General features: G+C 33.0%; 1 protein-coding gene and 1 long non-coding RNA gene across 5 annotated transcripts; one reads left to right on the top strand and one right to left on the bottom strand.

Annotated features, from left to right (window-relative positions):
- Positions 1-235: 235 nt before the first annotated feature.
- LOC145564928 (uncharacterized) lies at positions 236-2,184 on the bottom strand. Its single transcript, XM_081625080.1, has 6 exons — positions 1,999-2,184; positions 1,802-1,905; positions 1,528-1,699; positions 1,328-1,450; positions 1,214-1,217; positions 236-1,026 (listed from the first exon to the last, which is right to left on the bottom strand). The coding sequence occupies exons 1-6, from the start codon at positions 2,182-2,184 to the stop codon at positions 236-238; spliced, it is 1,380 nt and encodes a 459-aa protein (XP_081481206.1).
- Positions 2,185-13,113: 10,929 nt separating this feature from the next.
- LOC145563691 (uncharacterized) lies at positions 13,114-19,950 on the top strand. 4 transcript variants are annotated; one of them, XR_014094579.1, is made up of 5 exons: positions 13,114-14,004; positions 14,345-14,419; positions 16,689-16,760; positions 16,833-16,878; positions 19,698-19,950. It is a non-coding gene; the product is annotated as an uncharacterized LOC145563691 (long non-coding RNA). The 4 variants fall into 4 exon arrangements; XR_014094578.1 differs by having other exon boundaries at positions 16,689-16,878; XR_014094580.1 differs by lacking the exon at positions 16,833-16,878.

Genomic DNA, 19,950 nt, shown 5'->3' on the forward strand with positions numbered 1-19,950 from the left:
AGTAATGAACTGCTTTGAAGCTTACTCGAGCTCAGTAAACAAAATTCTTTTCCAGATTTGCAAAATTTAAGGCTACATTTAAGTTTTTATAATAATAAATAAAATTACTATTGCCTCTATATATGTTCTGCAGAGTAGCAATGAAAAAAAAGTAGGCCAAAAAAACAAAAAAAAAAACTCAGACATTCCTCTCGCTCATCTAGAGATAACTTCAATAGCATTTTAGGTATCAATGCTATCTTCTGGTCCTCACAGAAACAGGCCTTTTCACTGTATTCAATCTCTGTGAACTCTTCGCAGCCATTCTTGCAGAAATGTGTTCCTCGCTATCTTTCCTGGAGTTTGCTTGAATGTTATTAGCTGTTTGTTTGGGAGAATAGTAAAGCAGCTTGGTTTCTCTTTTTTCCTGTTCATCTTTGTTTCCAACTGAATAGGTCTCACTCTTAACTACATCTTCGTTGATAGTTTCATTGAACTTCAGGTTCTGCTCTGCTCTAGCTGAAGAAATGCTTATTTGATCTACTTGCTTGACGTTAATCATCTCGTCGCTTTGACAGATTTCCTCTTCGTCAGAACTAAGGCTATAACTGTCGAATGGATGAACTTCTTCATGCCGCAAAACAGAGTCTTCAAGTTCCCGTGAATAATTTTTCTGACTATTAACTGTTCTTGATTTTACTTCACTATTCGAATCCATGACTTGCTTTCTCTGTTTATTACTTGGATGATTGAGATCATCTGGTGGTCCCCCAGAAATCGACCTAGAGAGATCCACAGCAGCTCTTGCTGCAGAAGCTGCATACGCTGCTGACATGAAAGCTTCTTGGGCAGCTTCTGCTACATCTTTATATTGTTTTCCCCTATTCAATGAAAGACTTAAATCCCCAACCCTGCACATTTCTTCAGGGTAGTCCTTCCTATCATCTCCAAAATTAACTCCTAAACTAACTGATTGGTTTTTAACACTACGATTGTCCTCTTCTTTATTTTCCTGCACAAAGTTAGTGCATACATTGTGATTACTTGCTGTTTAAGGTTATCTCTAGATTCTAGTGCAGATACTCCCCTGTCCATCAATCACAAGCTACATACTTCGTATGATTAGAGTTCATTTTAAAAAAATTTAGTATGGTAAAGTTTGCACTTTAAATTGGTATTGGAGGACTCTATACTGAAACGTGACATACAAAGTATAATTTAGGAACAGAGTAACATTTCTGAGAATTCAAATTGAATAAGCCATTTCGTAATATCAAATATCATAGTAGGGAAGACTAATAAAGCTGAGTAGCTGGAGGATTTTATCAACGAATGGAAGAAGCAGTACCTCTGTTGCCACTGAAGGAGCCTCCTCTAGCTGCAAACTGATGCCATTTTCATCAGCTATTTCTTTCAGTAACTTCATTCTGCTTTCCAAACTTGGCTGCCTAGTTGATAGTTTCTGGATGATCTGCTCAGAAAAACACCCGTTAACACACAATTAACATTTATTCTTGAATTCTTGACATGTAAGTGGAAATCATTTACCTTGAGGTTGACTCCACATCTGTTACGTAATTCAGTAGCGCGAAGGGTGAACTCTTTGCCATAGCGGGATGAAAAAATATGGCGTATCTCCTGTAGTTCTGGTAATTCTCCGCACCTTGATGCCGCAAAAATCAGGCTTGATATAGCCTCTTGAAGCTCTTCAGGGCAGGTTCTGAAATCAGATGATATTTAATTATTCATGTGTCAAACATGTAGAAGACTGAAACACCACGATAATAAATTAGAACAAAAAGAGAAAAAAAAAGAGGCTAACTTTTCATCTTCAATAAGTTTGACCCTCTCACTCAAAAGAATGCAATAACTCTCAATCATGGAAAACACATCCAACATATTTTGCTCCTTGATCACTTGTTCAACCTATAAAAACATGCAAATAAAAGTACAAAATCATGCATCAAAATCTATTTTGTGTCAGATATCATATATTGTGAAGGAAGCAATGGTGGTTACCCTGATGAGAGCACGCTCGTGTTCGGAAATTTGGAGGAGTTGAACAACATCAGAGCGAGCAATGGAACACCGCGCTCGTTTTTGGTTCTTAAGGACAGAAAGCCGAGATATGGCAAGGTTTACAAGGGTTTTGAATTTGGAAGCCTTAAAGCTTCTTCCTAGCAATGCATCCAGCGTTTTTCCCATGCTTAAACTTTTTACTTCCAACGCTAAGAGTGTGTGTAAAGCCTACAAAGAGATATTCCTAGCGGCAGGTGAATGCAGCAGCCAGCAGCAACAGTCCCGAGACTCCCCAGCGGCAGGTGCTGCTGCTGCTGCTGCTGCTGCGAGTTTGGCTGCAGGGATGAGGACAAGAGATACGGCTGCTTGGCAACTTTATGTGATGACACAATATGTGTAAAACTATGGACTTTTATTTTTTTTTATTTTATTTTTTTTTACGGTTTTTTTTTGTAAGAAGTTTAAACAAACGTGTTTGACGAGGTTTTGCTTACTTAGGGTTGAAGAGAACGATATATAGTGGAGCAGCAAAGACCTTGTGGAAGAGCATGAACAGCTGGCTTTTATTTTTTGGTAAAAAATATTTTATTTGGGTTTTTGAGAAAATCGTGGCTAAGAAAATTATTATACTAACGCGGTTGGATTTTCTTCAATAAATCTTAATTACCTAACAAAGAAAGAAAAAAATTAGTTTAATTTATGTAGGTTAGTTTTCACATTTTCTAGAAGTTTTGGCCTGGTTTTCATATGTTCATGTACGTATACAAAACATACACTAAAATATCATCCTAAGGCTTGTGTGGTGAATTTAGCCATTAACTATTAAAATACTCATGGCAATTTATATTAACATTATAGGGTTAATCATCAAAATTGGTTATGAAGTTGTTACGGAGTAGTATTTTGTAAATATATGATAACTATAACAATTGAAAATAGATTGGAGTCCAATTCACATGCTTATCTTTCATCTTTAATATCGTACCATGGCCATTATCATCGCTCCAACCTTAACCCTAACTGAATATATTTAGTCTACAACGATCTTGTGTCAATTTGTGAGTAGTTGTATATTATATTTTATAATAGCTATAGGATAGTCCGGTATAATTTTATGATCGTTATAGAAAATATTTTTACTACTCCGTGTATTATAGTTAGTAGGTAATTAGGTATTGGGTAAAAAGTAAGGTGAGAAAAATAATAAGATAATACATGTCATTAATAAGAAACATGAATGACTTTATAAAAAAAGTGTCAATTAATATGAATGTTTTTTTTGTATAACTCTACTTTGGCCGCGCAAACATATATTTGACCACTAATGTATCGAATTATATAATGGAGTGGTAGAAATTATAAAAATAAAAATAAAAATAAAAATAAAATAAAATAAAATTAATGCACTCATCAAGGCAAAACAAACAACCATAAGAATGTTACTTTCTTTTTATATACTTCATATATACTTTTGAGTAGTCCGGCATTGTCCCAAGTTACTTTCTTTTTTCTCCTTGGGAGGGTGTTTTGATTCCCTCTAGGGCTTCTCCCTTGAAAGGGTTTTTCTAGTCTCAATTGCTAGATTTTGTTTTTGCTTTTTTTAAAGGGGTACCTTCACTCTTCTCCTTTTCTCTCTTTCTCTTAGACGTTGGCATGGGCCGTGCCAGCACGCGGGCGGCACGAGCACAGCACGGTACGCTGGCCCCGCAGTGGGCCGTGCCGTGAACAAAATTTTGATAAAAGCGGCACGAGCACGGCCCGGGCACGGTGGGCAGCACGGTACTTGGCCCGTAGGTCGGCACGCCAGCACGACCCGTGAGCACGACACGAGGCACGACCAGGCATGGCAAGCGACCCGTCAGGCACGGCACGACACGGCCGGACCTGTGCTCAATGGCTCCTTTCCACAGCCTAACAGCCATAAACGGCTATATTACAACAGCCATATTAAGTACCGGCATATAATAAAATAAGTTATTCATCAATTTTTGTTTTATCGCACTCGTAAATTTTTTAATTATATGCATTGTTGCCTTTTATTAATTAATAATATAATAATAAAAAAACATAAATTAATAAAATTATTTCAATATACTCATTTTTAAAGTTGTTCAAAAAAATATACATCGAATTTAAAATATAAAAAAATTGAAAAATCCGGAGTGGCCCGCTTCCCGGCCCGGCACGGCACGCCAACCATGTGGGCCGTGCCGTGGGTTGGGATGTGCCAAAAGGTGGCACGGCACGACCCGCAGTGGCCCGACACGGTACGATTCCACTTTCTCTTTCATCTCTTTTCTTCTGGTCTCAATTGTAAATTTTTGTTGCGACTTCCACTGGTATTTTTATCGGTGGTAAGCCCCAAAAAAAATTTTTAATTGCTTTCAATAAATGAATCCCATCTCTATGATGGTGTTTATCCTTTTACGTTTAATTTCTTCTTTTGTTCGTCTGTCAAAAATTAAAGATTTAAGGTTTCACAATCTTCAGAAGTATCTAGAAGGTCATATGAGTTTCTTCACCCAAACAACTTTTCATCCGTGGATCTCAAGCCGAATTAGAGCTAACTCATAGATTGTATTGCTTCGGATGAAGATTTTTATTAAGGCAATCGTTGATTGCATCTGCGATGTAACTAGTTCTAAGGTGATTTGTACTTGTATTCGAATTTTAGATTTCATTGGATTTGTTTGTAAGTGTCGATTGACTTCTTTCATTAATGAAATCTTTTTTTTTTTCTTGTAAAAAAAAAAAGTTTCTACTTTGTAATCATGCAATTGGTTTTTTTATTTTATTTTTATTTTATTTTTTATTTTTTAAATACTTCCTCTATTTCATATTATGTGCAACAATTGAATTTTTTATATCTCACATAAAATACTCAATTGTTGCACATAATGTGTAATGAAGGCAGTAACTAAATCATGTCGTTTACACTTATGTAAATTTCTTTTTCTTATTTATAACATGCATGATAATGGACTAATATGGTTAAATAGCCAACTTTGTTATAAGTGGTTGGGTGTTCGAATCCCCTTAACCTTCTATTTTTATATAAAGTAATGTGGGTTGTTTAGGTGACATGGCGTAACGATTAAGGTTAATTATATGATAATGTGGCATAAAGAGATCGATGTTCGTTGGGTAGATGATGTGACATCATAAAGTGTTTGTGAAGTGATATGACATAATTTAAAATGATCTACGTGGCACATGGACATTTTTTTTATAAACACTTTTTAAAAATATATCAGTATAGATTGGTAATAATTTAAAAATACCCTTAAAATGTGAATTGTGTTATGAAATATATAGAAATTAGAGGATTAAGAGAAGTATTACTACTTTTATGTATTACTCTTGGTAATATTTTTTGCATCATACAAGTGAAATTACATGGTTATTTATAGTAGTAAGAACCACTATTACATTGTGGGCTATAACCTTAGAGGGTGGCAATTAGGGTTGGCTACTACATTAAATGCAATGAAGAAATTGGAGTGTGGACATTCACACCTTGACTAAATTAATTAACTCTTAACACTCCCCCTTGAATGTCCATACAGAATAGGGTATATGTTGCCTCGTTAAAACCTTGCTAGGTAAAACCCTTTAGGATAAAGGCCATAGCTAAGGGAAAAGAGTACAACAATATATTACTATATGCTTTAGTGTACTGCCTCATTAAAAACCTTGTCAGGAAAAACCCATTGGGATAAAAACCTGATCGAAGGGAAAAAGAGTGCAGTGCATATAATGCTCCCCTTGATTTTAACATAGTTTATGAAGACGACGCATCCCAATCTTGTGGACCAACCGCTCAACACTCTTCGAAGGTAGGGACTTTGTAAACAAGTCTGCAAGATTATCAGATGATTGGATCTGTTGGACATTTATCTTCCCTTCCTTCTGCAAATCGTGTGTAAAGAACAGTTTTGGGGATATATGTTTAGTCCTATCACCTTTAATATATCCTTCAGTTACTTGTGCGATACATGCAATATTATCTTCGTAAATGATGGTTGGACTTTCAGTTACTTCTTTCATCCCACATTCTTCTTGGATATTGCCGATCATTGACCTTAGCCATACACACTCACGTCCTGCTTCATAAAGGGCAATCAACTCAGCATGATTTGATGATGTCGCAGTTAAGGTTTGCTTTGTTGATTTCCAAGAAATTGCAGTTCCACCATAGGTGAACAGATATCCAGTTTGTGACTTGGCGTTTTGTGGGTCTGATAGATATCCAGCATCTGCATATCCGATGAGGGTGGCATCTTGCCTTGATTGATAAAACAAACCAAGATCTTTTGTTCCTCGTAGATATCGTAGTAAGTGTCTTACTCCTTTCCAGTGTCTCTTCGTTGGTGCGTTGCTAAACCTGGCTAACAAATTCACAGAAAAAGCTATGTCTGGTCTAGTATTGTTAGCTAGATACATTAGAGCCCCAATTGCACTTAGATATGGTACTTCAGGACCAAGGACATCCTCGTTTTCCTCTCGAGGTCTAAATGGATCATATTTCATAGTCAAAGACCGAACAATCATCGGGGTGTTTGTTGGGGTCGCTTTGTCCATGAAAAAACGTTTTAACACTCTTTCGGTGTAGTTAGACTGATGGACGAAAATACCATTATTTAGGTGCTCAATTTGCAATCCAAGGCAAAATTTAGTTTGTCCAAGGTCTTTCATCTCAAATTCTTTCATCAAGTATTTTGCAGTTCTTTCAAGTTCATTTGGGGTTCCAATGATATTCAAGTCATCAACATAAACTGCAACAATTGCAAACCCTGATTGTGATCTCTTAATGAAAACACAAGGACTGATTTGATTATTCTTGAACCCTTCTTTCATAAGGTATTCACTAAGACGATTATACCACATCCTCCCAGACTGTTTCAATCCATAAAGTGACCTTTTTAATTTTATGGAAAGTAAATGTCTAGGCTTGTGGTTTTCTGGTAATTTTAGTCCATCTGGGACTTTCATATAAATATATGTATCGAGTGACCCATATAAATATGCGGTTACTACATCCATTAATCGCATCTTTAGTCCTTCTGAGACTGTCAAGCTTACCAGAAATCTTAACGTAGTTGCATCAACTACGGGAGAATATGTCTCCTCATAATCAATCCCTGGAATTTGAGAAAAACCTTGGGCTACAAGTCTTGCCTTGTATCTAACAATTTCATTTTTCTCATTTCGTTTTCTCACAAATACCCACTTGTATCCAACTGGCTTTACACCTTCTGGTGTAAGGGTTATTTTTCCAAACATTTCTCGTTTTTCTAGTGACTTCAACTCTGTCTGCATTGCCTCTTTCCATTTTGGCCAATCATGCCTGCAACGACATTCTTCCACTGTTCTTGGTTCACTATCATTTTCGTCAGATGCCATTTCAATTGCAATGGAATATGCAAATATTTCATTTACGATAACATCATTTCTATTCCAATAATTCCTGGTAGAAACAAAATTTATTGAAGTTTCATTGTTATCGATGTTATGGTCATCTTGTTCATCCCCTTTCGGATTATCATCTTTTTCTCTATTCTCATCTGTACTTTGTCTTTCTTGACCTTCTGTAAGGGGAATATTGTTGATCTCATCAGGTCTTTTTAATTTTCTTGGTTTAGAGTCTTTTGAACCAAGTGGTCTTCCACGCTTTCGGCGTGCTAGAGATTCATTTTCAATGATCTTATCACCAGATGGAATTTCAATTCGTGCAGGGGCATTTTCAGCTAGTATATGTGATTTTGTCACTTTCTTTGCATCTATAAATGCATCAGGCAGCTGATTTGCAATGCTTTGTAAATGAACAATTTTCTGAACTTCTTGTTCACACATATTTGTTCGTGGATCAAACATTGACAATTGTGTTGCATTCCAAATGATTTCTATTTCTGTCTTTCGTGGGTTCACTTTCTCTCCCCCTAAGGCTGGAAATACTGTCTCATTGAAATGACAGTCGGCAAATCTGGCCGTAAATAAATCACCGGTCATTGGTTCAAGATATTTAATTATGGAGGGTGATTCAAACCCAACATAAATTCCCAGCCTTCTTTGTGGACCCATCTTTGTTCGTTGGGGTGGAGCAATAGGAACATACACCGCACAACCAAAAATTTTTAGATGTGAGACATTAGGTTCTCGACCAAAAACTAATTGTAGTGGTGAGAACTTATGATAAGCAGTTGGTCTCAACCTAATTAGAGTTGCCGCATGTATTATGGCATGACCCCAAGCAGATGAAGGCAATTTTGATCTCATCAATAATGGCCTTGCAATCAATTGTAGTCTCTTAATTAATGACTCAGCAAGTCCATTTTGTGTATGAACATGAGCTACTGGATGTTCTACAACAATTCCAATCGACATACAATAATCATTAAATGTTTGGGATGTAAATTCCCCAGCATTGTCAAGCCTTATTCTTTTTATTGCATGGTCTGGAAATTGTGCTCTTAGTTTAATAATTTGAGCAAGGAGTTTTGCAAAAGCAACATTTCTACTGGATAAGAGACTTACATGTGACCATCGAGTTGAGGCATCAATTAATACCATATAATATCGGAATGGTCCACATGCAGGATTAATTGGTCCACAAATGTCTCCTTGAATCCTCTCTAAAAATGTTGGAGATTCAGTAGCAATTTTGTTCATAGATGGCCTTATTATTAATTTGCCAAGTGAACATGCAGAGCATGTTAATTCATCTGATCGAGGGATTTTAACATTCCTAATTGAATGTCCTACTGAATTTGCTATAATCTTGTGCATCATTCCTGTACCAGGATGACCCAAACGATCATGCCATAAATTTAGCAGATTCTTATTATCTAACTTCTGGTTAGATATCGAATTTATTTCAACTGGTCGTATATCTATATGATATAACCCTGAAGAATATGCTGGCAATTTCTCATACACATGTTTCTTGCCATGTTTTTCTGCCGTGAGGCATAAATATTCCTTTTGATCCACTATCATTGTTTCTAAATGAAAACCATTTTGACGCACATCTTTAAAACTTATAAGATTTCTTCGAGATTTACTCGAATATAAAGCGTCATTAATGATTAATTTTGTTCCATTTGGGAGTATTATGCAAGCTTTTCCAGAACCTTCTATTAGCTTGGCTGACCCAGAAATGGTATTAACATTTGCTTGAAATAATTTTAACTTTAAAAAATATTTTCTATCCTTCAGAATAGTGTGTGTTGTTCCACTGTCCAAAAGGCATTGAAATTTGGAACCAACTTCGGGCAGATCCATATCTTCATAAAATAATAAGTATAAGATTAGTTTAAGATAATTAAACTGGACTTACTTTATTAATGATGAAAAATTAAGAGTACATAACTTGAACATGAAAAAAAAAACATACAAGAAAAGTACATAATGAAAACATAATACATATCATAGTAATTGATGAATTATCTAAACATGATTATTCTCTCCAAAGATAAATTCACCACCAGCTTCACCATTGTCTATGTGGAAATCAGACACATCAAGGCTAATTCCAGGGACATTTTCTTCATTAACATAATTTGTTTCGGCATGTTTTTCTTTCCCTTTAATGGAAGCCTGGTATAGTTCTACCAGATGTTTGGCCGTACGACAAGTACGTCCCCAATGTCCAGTCATGCCACATCTATAACATGTGTCTTTTCCTTTTGTGGTGGCTTGATTTTTGTTTCCTTGTTGATGCCCCCTTTGAGTGTTGTTTCTAGGGGGAAATTGGCCTCTACCACGGCCATAACCACGTCCACGGCCACGTCCGCGGAAATTTCCACGACCTCTGCCACGGTTATTATATTTTCCACGTCCACCTCTATGAGCAACATTTGTCTCGGGTGGATTTGAGCTTTGTACAGCATTTGTTTCATTGAATGCTTGAGACCCAGTTGGTCTTAGGTTGTGATTCTTCAACAGAAGATCATTATTCTTTTCAGCAACCAATAATGTAGAGATAAGCTCATAATATTTTGCAAAGCCTCTTTCACGGTATTGCTGTTGCAATACAATGTTGTTAGCATGGAATGTAGAGAGTGTTTTCTCTATCATTTGCACTTCAGTGACTGGTTGATCACAATATCTCAATATTGATACGATTTTATATAGTGATGAATTATAATCACTGACAGATTTAAAGTCCTGAAATCTCATGTTTGTCCACTCAAATTGTGCTGAAGGAAGGAGTACCCTTTTATGGTGGTCATATCTTCCTTTCAGGCTATCCCATAGTTCTCTGGGATTTTCCACCATTAAATACTCAGTTTTCAAACTGTTATGTAAATGATGCCTTAAGAGAACTATAGCTTTTACTTTCTCTTGATCAGTTGGAACTTTAACTTGAGCAGGGGCATCTTTTTCGTTTCCTGGGATGGTAATTTCTTTGATTGTATGTTCCAATCCCTGAGCCTTCAAATTCATTTGGGCATCAACTGTCCATTCAAGATAATTATGTCCGGACAAGTCTAATACGTCAAATTGTCTTTCATCAAGTCTCCCATTTTAACTACAATCAAATAGGTAATTATTATTAAGCCAATTAAGCAAGTGATAATTAAAGTAATCAAATTGTAATCATAATAATAATCCATTTAAAACATATTTGCTTCTCCCCCTTGGGTTATTATTATGATTTACATAAAGTTAAGCTAAAATTAAACATGATAATTACGTTAATTAAACAACGGCAACAACAATAATAACAATAACAATGATAATAATAACAATAACAATAAATACTACTACTATCACTACATCACCGACAACAACAACAACAACAACAACAACAATAATAATAATAATAATAATAATAATAATAATAACAATAATAATAATAATATTAATGACATACATTAATGATAAGACAAAAGGAACATTTATTATAACAAAATGCACTTATAATCTACCTAGAAGACAAAAAAAAACTTGAAGTACTACGGAGATTACATGCATGAATTCCCTTTGTCGAAAAACCGAGCGTTACTTATGTAAAATGATGAAAATCATCATTGCCATTAATAAAACTACTAGGGCCATAATTAAAACTAAATATAGTTTTAATTTCCTTAAATCTTCTTCAAAGGTAAAGGGGTGTGGTGGTTGTCGGTTGTCGACGGGGAACATGGTGTGTGACCGGTGTAAATGGAGGAAGAAGAAGAGGAGATAATTTGGGTAAAGTTTAAGGAGGGGATAAGGTTTGTATGGTGAAATAAGGGGGTGTAATCCGCCTTTTATAGGGGGGTAAATTATCCGTTTCAGCTTTACACTACTGTAAAAATATCATACAATGTTCTAGTAGACTGGTAAAATAATCGTAATCAAACTATTAATATTTACAAACGTAAATAAGTATCACACTGGGATGCAAGCCGTAGTGGTCCGAGAACCCTAATCTATTCATGAGGTCAAGGGTTCGAAAATTGAAAGAAACATAAAAGTGTGTAATCTAAAAATTAAATAAATATAAAGGCTGCATCATTTTTTTTTTCATTTTAGTAATTATGCACAAGTAAGTAAGTATAAACATGATTTGTGTGACCATGAAATTTACTCTATTAACATGCATACAACAAATATTTCCACATGCAAAAGTAATTATATATTACTTTCTATAACCATGCATGAGAGTTACCAAACTAAGTATCATAAATAAGGTATGTATTGATATCCTCATTTTTAATCAACATGGCTAATTATGTAGAGTAATTTTGTGGAGAAATATATTGTGAGTTTCTGGTATAGAGGATCCCATATGGGCAACTATAGAGCATACTCCTCAAAATATATTTTGTGAAGGAAATTGAATCTTTGTAAAAATTGGATAATCGGTATAAGTATACCTGATTGAAGATGGTGCTGATAACGTGTTATGAAATATATAGAAATTAGAGGATTAAGAGAAGAAGGTAATAAGAGAAGTATTACTACTTTTATGTATTACTCTTGGTAATATTTTTTGCATCATACAAGTGAAATTACATGGTTATTTATAGTAGTAAGAACCACTATTACATTGTGGGCTATAACCTTAGAGGGTGGCAATTGGGGTTGGCTACTATATTAAATGCAATGAAGAAATTGGAGTGTGGACATTCACACCTTGACTAAATTGATTAACTCTTAACAAATTGGTATAATTTCTAAACAAGAACACCAAAACAAAATAGAATGAAAAGTACTTTAGGAGGTGGTACAACATAGGTAAATCTTAAGCCAAAGCTAGAAATCTTTAGTAATTTTCACCTAGCCACACCTTAGCTTCCATCTACAAAATCTTATTGAGGCCTCTAACAGTACTCCAGGTTTATAAAATTTGTGTTATTTTGATGTGAAACTCTTATTATTTCCATTTATGTACTACCTTCATTTTATATTATTTACAACAATTTGACATAAAATAGAGAGGAAAAATGTCTAATCGTTGCAAATAATATGAAACGAAGGTAATATATGTTAGGCAAATTTGTCAAAAAAAAAAACCTTTTAAATGCACCATTTTGCAAAAAAAAACCTTTTAAAAGCTTTATCGTATATAAAAACCCGAAGTTAAAATTTTTTTGTTCAAAGAAACCTAGTACCACTAATTCACTTGATTAATCACTAATATCTTCTAATTACTCTCTAACTCTCACTTAACAATGTAATAATTAAATTAATTTATAAATTAAAAAAAAAAAAAAAACCACCACCACTACCACTCTAACCACCAGCACAACCACCCTCATCCCTTTCCACCTCCCTTGGCAACAACTTCCACCATCGGCAACCCAACTCCACCGCAACAAAACCCTCTCCCCTCCCTAAACCCCGACAACTCACCTACCCACTTCCTCCTCCGTTCCGCGCACCATTGATAGATCTCGAAGCTCCATCAATGTCGTCATCTTCATTAATATCACAACTCTATTACTCCCCTCGTCAATTCTCCCCTTTCTCCTCCAATTGACTTTCTTCTTCCAATTCCTTCTTCTTACCTTCTCAATCAAACCCATTATCCATGTTCCTCTGATAATCTCCCTTACCTGTTAATTGCTAATTTTTAACAATCGGCGATATGATAATGGCAGATAGAAGGAGGAAGTTGGAACTCTGGTGATGGCAGAACAGAGGAGGAGGTAAGTACTGGGTAGGGAGTTGTCGGGGTTTATGGAGGGGGGTTGCGGTGGAGTTGGGTCACGGTGGTAGGAGCTGCTGCCAGAGGAGGGAAAAGAGAGTAGGGTGGCTGGGTTGGTGGTTAGAGTGGTGGTGGTGGTGGTTTTTTTTTTTAATTTATAAATTAATTTAATTATTAAATTATTAAGTGAGAGTTAGAGAGTAATTAGAAGATATTAGAGGTTAATCAAGTGAATTAGTGGTACTAGGTTTCTTTGAACAAATTTTTTTTTAATTTCGAGTTTTTTTTATACTATAAAGCTTTTAAAAGGTTTTTTTTCGCAAAATGATGCATTTAAAAGGTTTTTTTTGAAAAATTTTATCCTCAATCATTAAAATGTTTCACTTGTTCTCCTTATGAACAGTGTCCACATGTGTGGAGGGCATGTGAGGCAGCTATTGTGATGTGGCAAAATAATAATTTCTTTCTTCTTTTTTCTTTCTTCATTTTTGTCTCTAATGAGTTGCTTTTGGGCTGAAAATTTAGCCAATGTATATTGCTTGCAAGGTAATAGCAAGAGCTCCTGCACCTCGACTGCATCAACTTAGCATGCTCTTGCCAACAATGGAATCTGTATTTCACTTCCCCTACTTTCTCCTCCTCCATACGCCCCTTTTCTCTCTCTTCTTCCCTTTTCACTTTCTATACAACTATCAACAATGAGCCGGCGACGGTGATTGGGTCATCGGAACCTTAATTGTCTTCATTTACAATGCGTCTGCCATCCACGGTCACCACTCGGCACTATCAAACTCCGAGAGACCAAGGAACGGAAGGACAAATAGCCGCTGAATGAGGAGATAGAAAACGGATCTAGAACGAAGGTGAAGGTGAAATCATTGGTCAAGATTTTTGTTTTTACCTGTTAATTGCTAATTTTTATTGTGGGTTCGATTGATTAAGTTTTAGATGTTAATTTTGCCAATATGTGCTAAATTGTTAATTTATTTTGATAGAATTGATCTAATAAATTTTTTTTTTAAGGGAAGATCTACTAAATTACTAATAGTCTAGAATTGAGGATTCTGTATTGTGCTTTTTGATGATTTTAAAACAAATACCAGTAGTAGCTGAATTTTATTTTTTTTATTTATTTATTTATTTATTTATTTATTTTTATATAACCTTAATTATCAAAGCATAAGCCCTAAGTAGTTTTTGTTTGGGCAGATTCTTGGGAAAGCCGAGTTCTTGAATCCCAGAGGAAGTGTCAAGGACAAGATTGCTGTGAAAATCATAAAAGAGGTAATTTAAGCCGAGTTTTCATGCTATTATGCTTAATTGATTGTGGTTCGTGTGGATTTGAGTCCTGCATTTTGGTATTTTGAATGCTCAAATATTGGCAAATCCATGAGTATCTCATATATTATGTGTGTACTCCTACATGTTATTGCTGGGTTAAGATTAAGTATAATTGGCCCCATATATCCTACTTGGAGCGGGAGCATTACACATTGAGGTAATGATGTCATTGTTGTTAACCTCAGGACAAATACTGGTATTTTGAATTAATGTTGTGTGATTACATTTTGTTAAAATGAACATAACCAGCAAGAATTTGGGGGATGAAAATAGAGGTTATTTATACAAATGACACTGCAAAGAAGATGAAGTACGATGATCTTTTTCCTGTTGAGGCTAAGAAATATGGGTATGATCCTAAAGCTGCTAAATTTAAGTCCGCTAAATTTAAGTACTTGACTGGATTTTTAGAAAGACATTAAACTTTATTGAACTTTTTTTTTTTTGTTTTCATCGAGTTCATCAATGCGTTAAGATTTGTTTAGTCAAGTTTGATCCTACTTTTGGAAAAGTAATCACTAAGAGCCAGTTTTCTTGATTTCAAGAATATCCTGCGGTGTTTAGGATAGATTGGTTGTTGGCATATGCCAAAAATAAGTGGATAAAGGCCAATTGGGCCATAAAGCTAAAAGAAACTGCATAAAACTCAAAGAATATCTTATTGAAATTGTATTTATTTTTCATTATTTGAAAGCAAGGCTGAAGAATTTCACAACTTTGGCTGTTCTGATCCTTGTTGGAAAGCAGCTAAAAGTTGAATGAAAGTTATGCATAACCAGCTTGTTTCTCTCTTCAAGCTTCTCATTTAACCTTTTTCTGGTCAAAGTTTGATATCTTTGACCAGCTTAGATTCATATCCTCTATCCATTAGGCTTAAGCTATTTTGCTTCTGTTTTGATTAGTTTATGCATATAAATTTCTCCGCATTTCTTTTTACCTGCGATTTGACGAATCCTTGCCTCCTTGGTGAAATTCTACCTGAGTATAGATGTCAGCACTAGCAGTCTATCAGACAGTTATTCAACCCTCTGAATTTCAGGATTCACTCTTTTAACTACATGCCTAAGCTGATTATTGAAATGTCATGCTTCTATTATTCAACCCTAACTGTTTGCATTAACCATGAAATTGCATTATTCAAGAGAGCAAAACTTTCAGTTTTTGTTTTTTTTTTTTTTTTTTTTTTTTTTGGGCAAACTTATAGATCATATGATCATATCTTTTGCCTTTATGTTGTGAATTTACCTATTCTTATGTCATGTAAACATTATTGGTCATCAATTCAGGTTCATATTTGAATATCATTAAAAAAAAAAAAAAAGGGTGTTAAATCTTTGTTAGACATAATCTCTCCTTGTATTATCCAGCACTTAAGCTGTTGCAGTCAATAGATGAGCCAATTCCTAAGATAATGGGTGCTAGAGTTTCTGAACTAATGAAAGCCGCCAAGTAGAAGTTCATTCAAATAGTCACCAAGAATACAAGAAACATGTAGCTTCAAGATTTGATATTTTTCATCAGTGTCAGGTTTATGTGGTGGAACAATGGAAACTATAACCTGTGATCTTCCTAGAGATTTTGTCCCACATCATGCCTATATGACCTTTATTAGCAATGGCATATGCTGATTTTTATCTCCCTATTAAGTGGAGGACATGGGATGCTAGAATATTTGAGTTATAATAGATTTTTCAATTGGGATTAGGTCACAGATCATGGTGATTTCTTAGATTTTGGTCCTGAGTTTAGTTTCCTGCTTGAAGATGAACGTCTTTCTTATGTACAATTATCAGGTTTGTCTGATTAATAATATTATGCATGGTTTCTGTAATTTTTGAATCTAATGCATAATAATCTTTTGTGTAAAAAGCTACAATTGATGATTTGTTGGCTAACACATGAAATTTTCAGGCCAATATTGCTTGTGTCTCTACTTTCTTTTCTTTGTTTATGGAACTTAGGCCTCTTAATGATATTTTCTTCATATATCTTGGTGTGGGTACATGCAAATACTTTTTTATTTTTTTTTATTTTTTTATTGTTATAGCGAAAAAGTGATAAACATCTGCTTTGTACGTAACAAAAAATCAACCCCAAATTGCATCAAGTCACCCCCAAATTGCATCAAATCACCCCTTCTTATAAAGTTGCTACTAGATCTGACCTTTGTTTTTTATTTCTCTTTCTTTTCTTTGATCTTCTTGTTTTGCAGATTGAGGAGCTTCGGAAGCGATTCAAGGCTACACAAAAAACCGGTTAAGAGAAGGATGAAAGAGAATTAAAGGTGAGGATGTCGGACATTGTGATTTTATGGAATTTATTTGTGGGTATACTTTGATTGTTTTGCAAATATCAGTTTAAATTGACGAGTGAAGTTTAAAAGAATGGTTTTGGACAAGGAGGTAATTTTCTTTTTAATTTCTCTTTTTTCATTGTTCTACTGGTATTGATTTCTTGTCTTTTTCTTTTTAATTTCCCTTTCTTTCATTTTTCTACTGGTATCGATTTTCTTAATGTTTGTATGAATTTGGTTTAATTATGGTTAGTTTGTTGTATTATATTAAATGGGTTTGTGTTCAGGTTCATCGTAGTTAGATATATCATACTGAAAACATTGTTTAATTTGTAGTTGTATAATCCAAGGATATTTTCAATTCTAACTTCTTTTTGGGGCTGCCTCCTAATTCTCACTGCTTGCACTTCTCATTGTCATTTGATCATCTATTGAGTGTTTTACACTTTTACCGGAAAAGTCTATGGATTAAATTATGTTTTACTGGAAAAGTATGTAAAGTAACTTAGGAGCAGATATACGTATGGAAAAGTCTTGTCGATTGGCTTGATTTGCAGGAATCTTGTTGCCGTTGCATATGCTATAAAACGATTTTGTGAAGCAAACAAAATATTTACATTCCTTGATCATCACCATTGAATCATACAAAATCTTTAGATTCCTTGTGTGTTTTTGTTGATTTGATGAGGATCTATATGAAAAGATTAGGTGTTGTTGGAATATAAGCAGGACCTCTTTACATATGTGCACCCTGAAAAATATCTTGGAGGTAGGGGGGACTGGGGGTGGTTTTTTGTTCAACCAAATTTAACAGATAAAGGGTTTGTGATCAGTACACTCACTACATGAATCTTTGCTGGATCACATGCACTACAAAAAAACGCGCTTTTACCGACTGATTTTACCGACGGGTTAAATTTTAGTCAATAAAATAACATTTTCGATTGATTTTTATAACGGTCGGCAATTACCGACTGATGAAATTATATTTTGGTTTCTATATTCCATGTTTCGTGTTTCATTTTTTTATAAAACTTTTGTATGGAATCAGATTTTTTTATTTTTATAATACCATGTTTCGTTTTAGTTTTTATATTTTATATTGTATGGAATCCGTTTTTTTTTTTACTTTGATTTTGTGTTCAACTATCAATTTTAATGAATTTAATATCAGATCTTGCTTACTAAGTTTACAATTTTATTTAGGGCCTATTCACATCAGATTAATTTCATTTCAGTTCAATTTATGTCTAATGATATTGCTAATGATATAAAGCCAAATTTCATACTTCTAAGCTTATATTACAACGACGACAATAATAATAATAGTAATAATTGTGGTAATAATAATAATAATAATAATAATAATAATAATAATAATAGTAATAGTAGTAGTAATAGTACTAATAGTAATACTAGTAGTAGTAGTAGTAGTAGTAATAATAATAATAATAATAATAATAATACTAGTAATAGTAATACTAGTAATAGTAATACTAGTAATAGTAATAATAACAATAATAATAATAATTAATAATAATAACAATAATAATAAGAATAACAACAATAACAATAATAATAATATAATAATAATAACAATAAGAATAAGAATAACAATAATAAGAATAATAAGAATAACAATAACAACAACAACAATAATAATAATAATAATAATAATAATAATAATAATAACAATAATATTATTAATAATAATATAATAATAACAATAATAATAAGAATAACAATAATAACAATAATAATATAATAATAATAAGAATAACAATAAGAATAAGAATAAGAATAATAATAATAATAATAATAATAATAATAATAATAATAATAATAATAATAATAACAATAATTAATAATAATAATAACAATAATAATATTATTAATAATAATATAATAATAACAATAATAATAAGAATAACAATAATAATATAATAATAATAAGAATAACAATAATAATAAGAATAACAATAACAACAATAATAATAATAATAACAATAATAATAACAATAACAATAAAAATAAAGAGATTAGTTGACGGTTGACTCTGTTTTAAATTCGTTCCAGTTTTATGTTTTTTTTTTTTTTTTTTTTTTTTTGGTTTTATTATTATTATTTTTTTTTTTTAATTTTGATAACTTTTCACAAAGTGTTTTGTGTTCTTTTTTCATTTTAATATTTTATTTTTTAATTATATATTATATGTTTTTAAAATATTTTGGGATTTCATGTTTTTAATATATTTTTCATAAATATTTTAATTATATAGTATATTTTTCTTAAATATTTTAATATGTATATTTGTATATACACATATATATATAATAATAATAAATAATCAAAGATCATTAATCCGTAGTTAAAAATCACTAATTAATAAGTTCAGTTCAGTTCAGTTCAGCTCTAATAAGTTAAGTTCAGCTCAGCTCATTTCAGTCAATGAGAATAGGCCCTTATTAACATTAATTCTCGTTATTTTTATCTAATGTTCTTTTTTTTCGTTTTTAATTTGGATTTGCGTTTTCGATTTGGGATTTCCTTTTTGAGTGATAATATTCTTATTTTTGCAGTATATTTTGGCATAGATCTGTTTTGCTTTTTCAATTTTTAAGTGTTAAAATTTGTATGTCAGAGTAACAAAAAATTGGGTAATTCAGATCTGAGTTTCGTAAATTCGGGTTGATATTATTTTTACCTTTGCATTTTTCGATCTATTATTTTTTTTTTAAGCCCAGTTTTATGGTTTTTGCATATGTATATCGGTTTGGTCTTTGTTTAATTTTTTGTTTTGGATTTTCTTGACTGCCTAAATTTCACAATTGAGTTCTTTTTTTAATTTCATTACTATCTCTAGTATATTGTCTTTTCATACTTTATGATTTTTGATTAATTTATTTACTGAAAATTGTGTTGTTGTAGGTTCTACTCAATGTTCAACATCAACAAAATTGGATCATGCTTGAACTTCTGTTTTTGTAATTTTTAAATTGATTTGTATTAATTGTAAAATTTATTGAGAACTATTTAAAATTGTGAAAATTATTGAATAATTAGTGAAGATGGTATACGATGAACAAAATGTATTAATTGAGTACCGTATAAAAAATACAGAGTTGTAGTCATGTGTTTGGTTTGCAGGCTTTTATTTATTTTTTTAATATTCCTAACAATT

This window comes from Chenopodium album, chromosome 10 (assembly GCF_948465745.1).
Source record: "Chenopodium album chromosome 10, dcCheAlbu1.1, whole genome shotgun sequence".
Classification (NCBI taxonomy): domain Eukaryota; kingdom Viridiplantae; phylum Streptophyta; class Magnoliopsida; order Caryophyllales; family Amaranthaceae; genus Chenopodium; species Chenopodium album.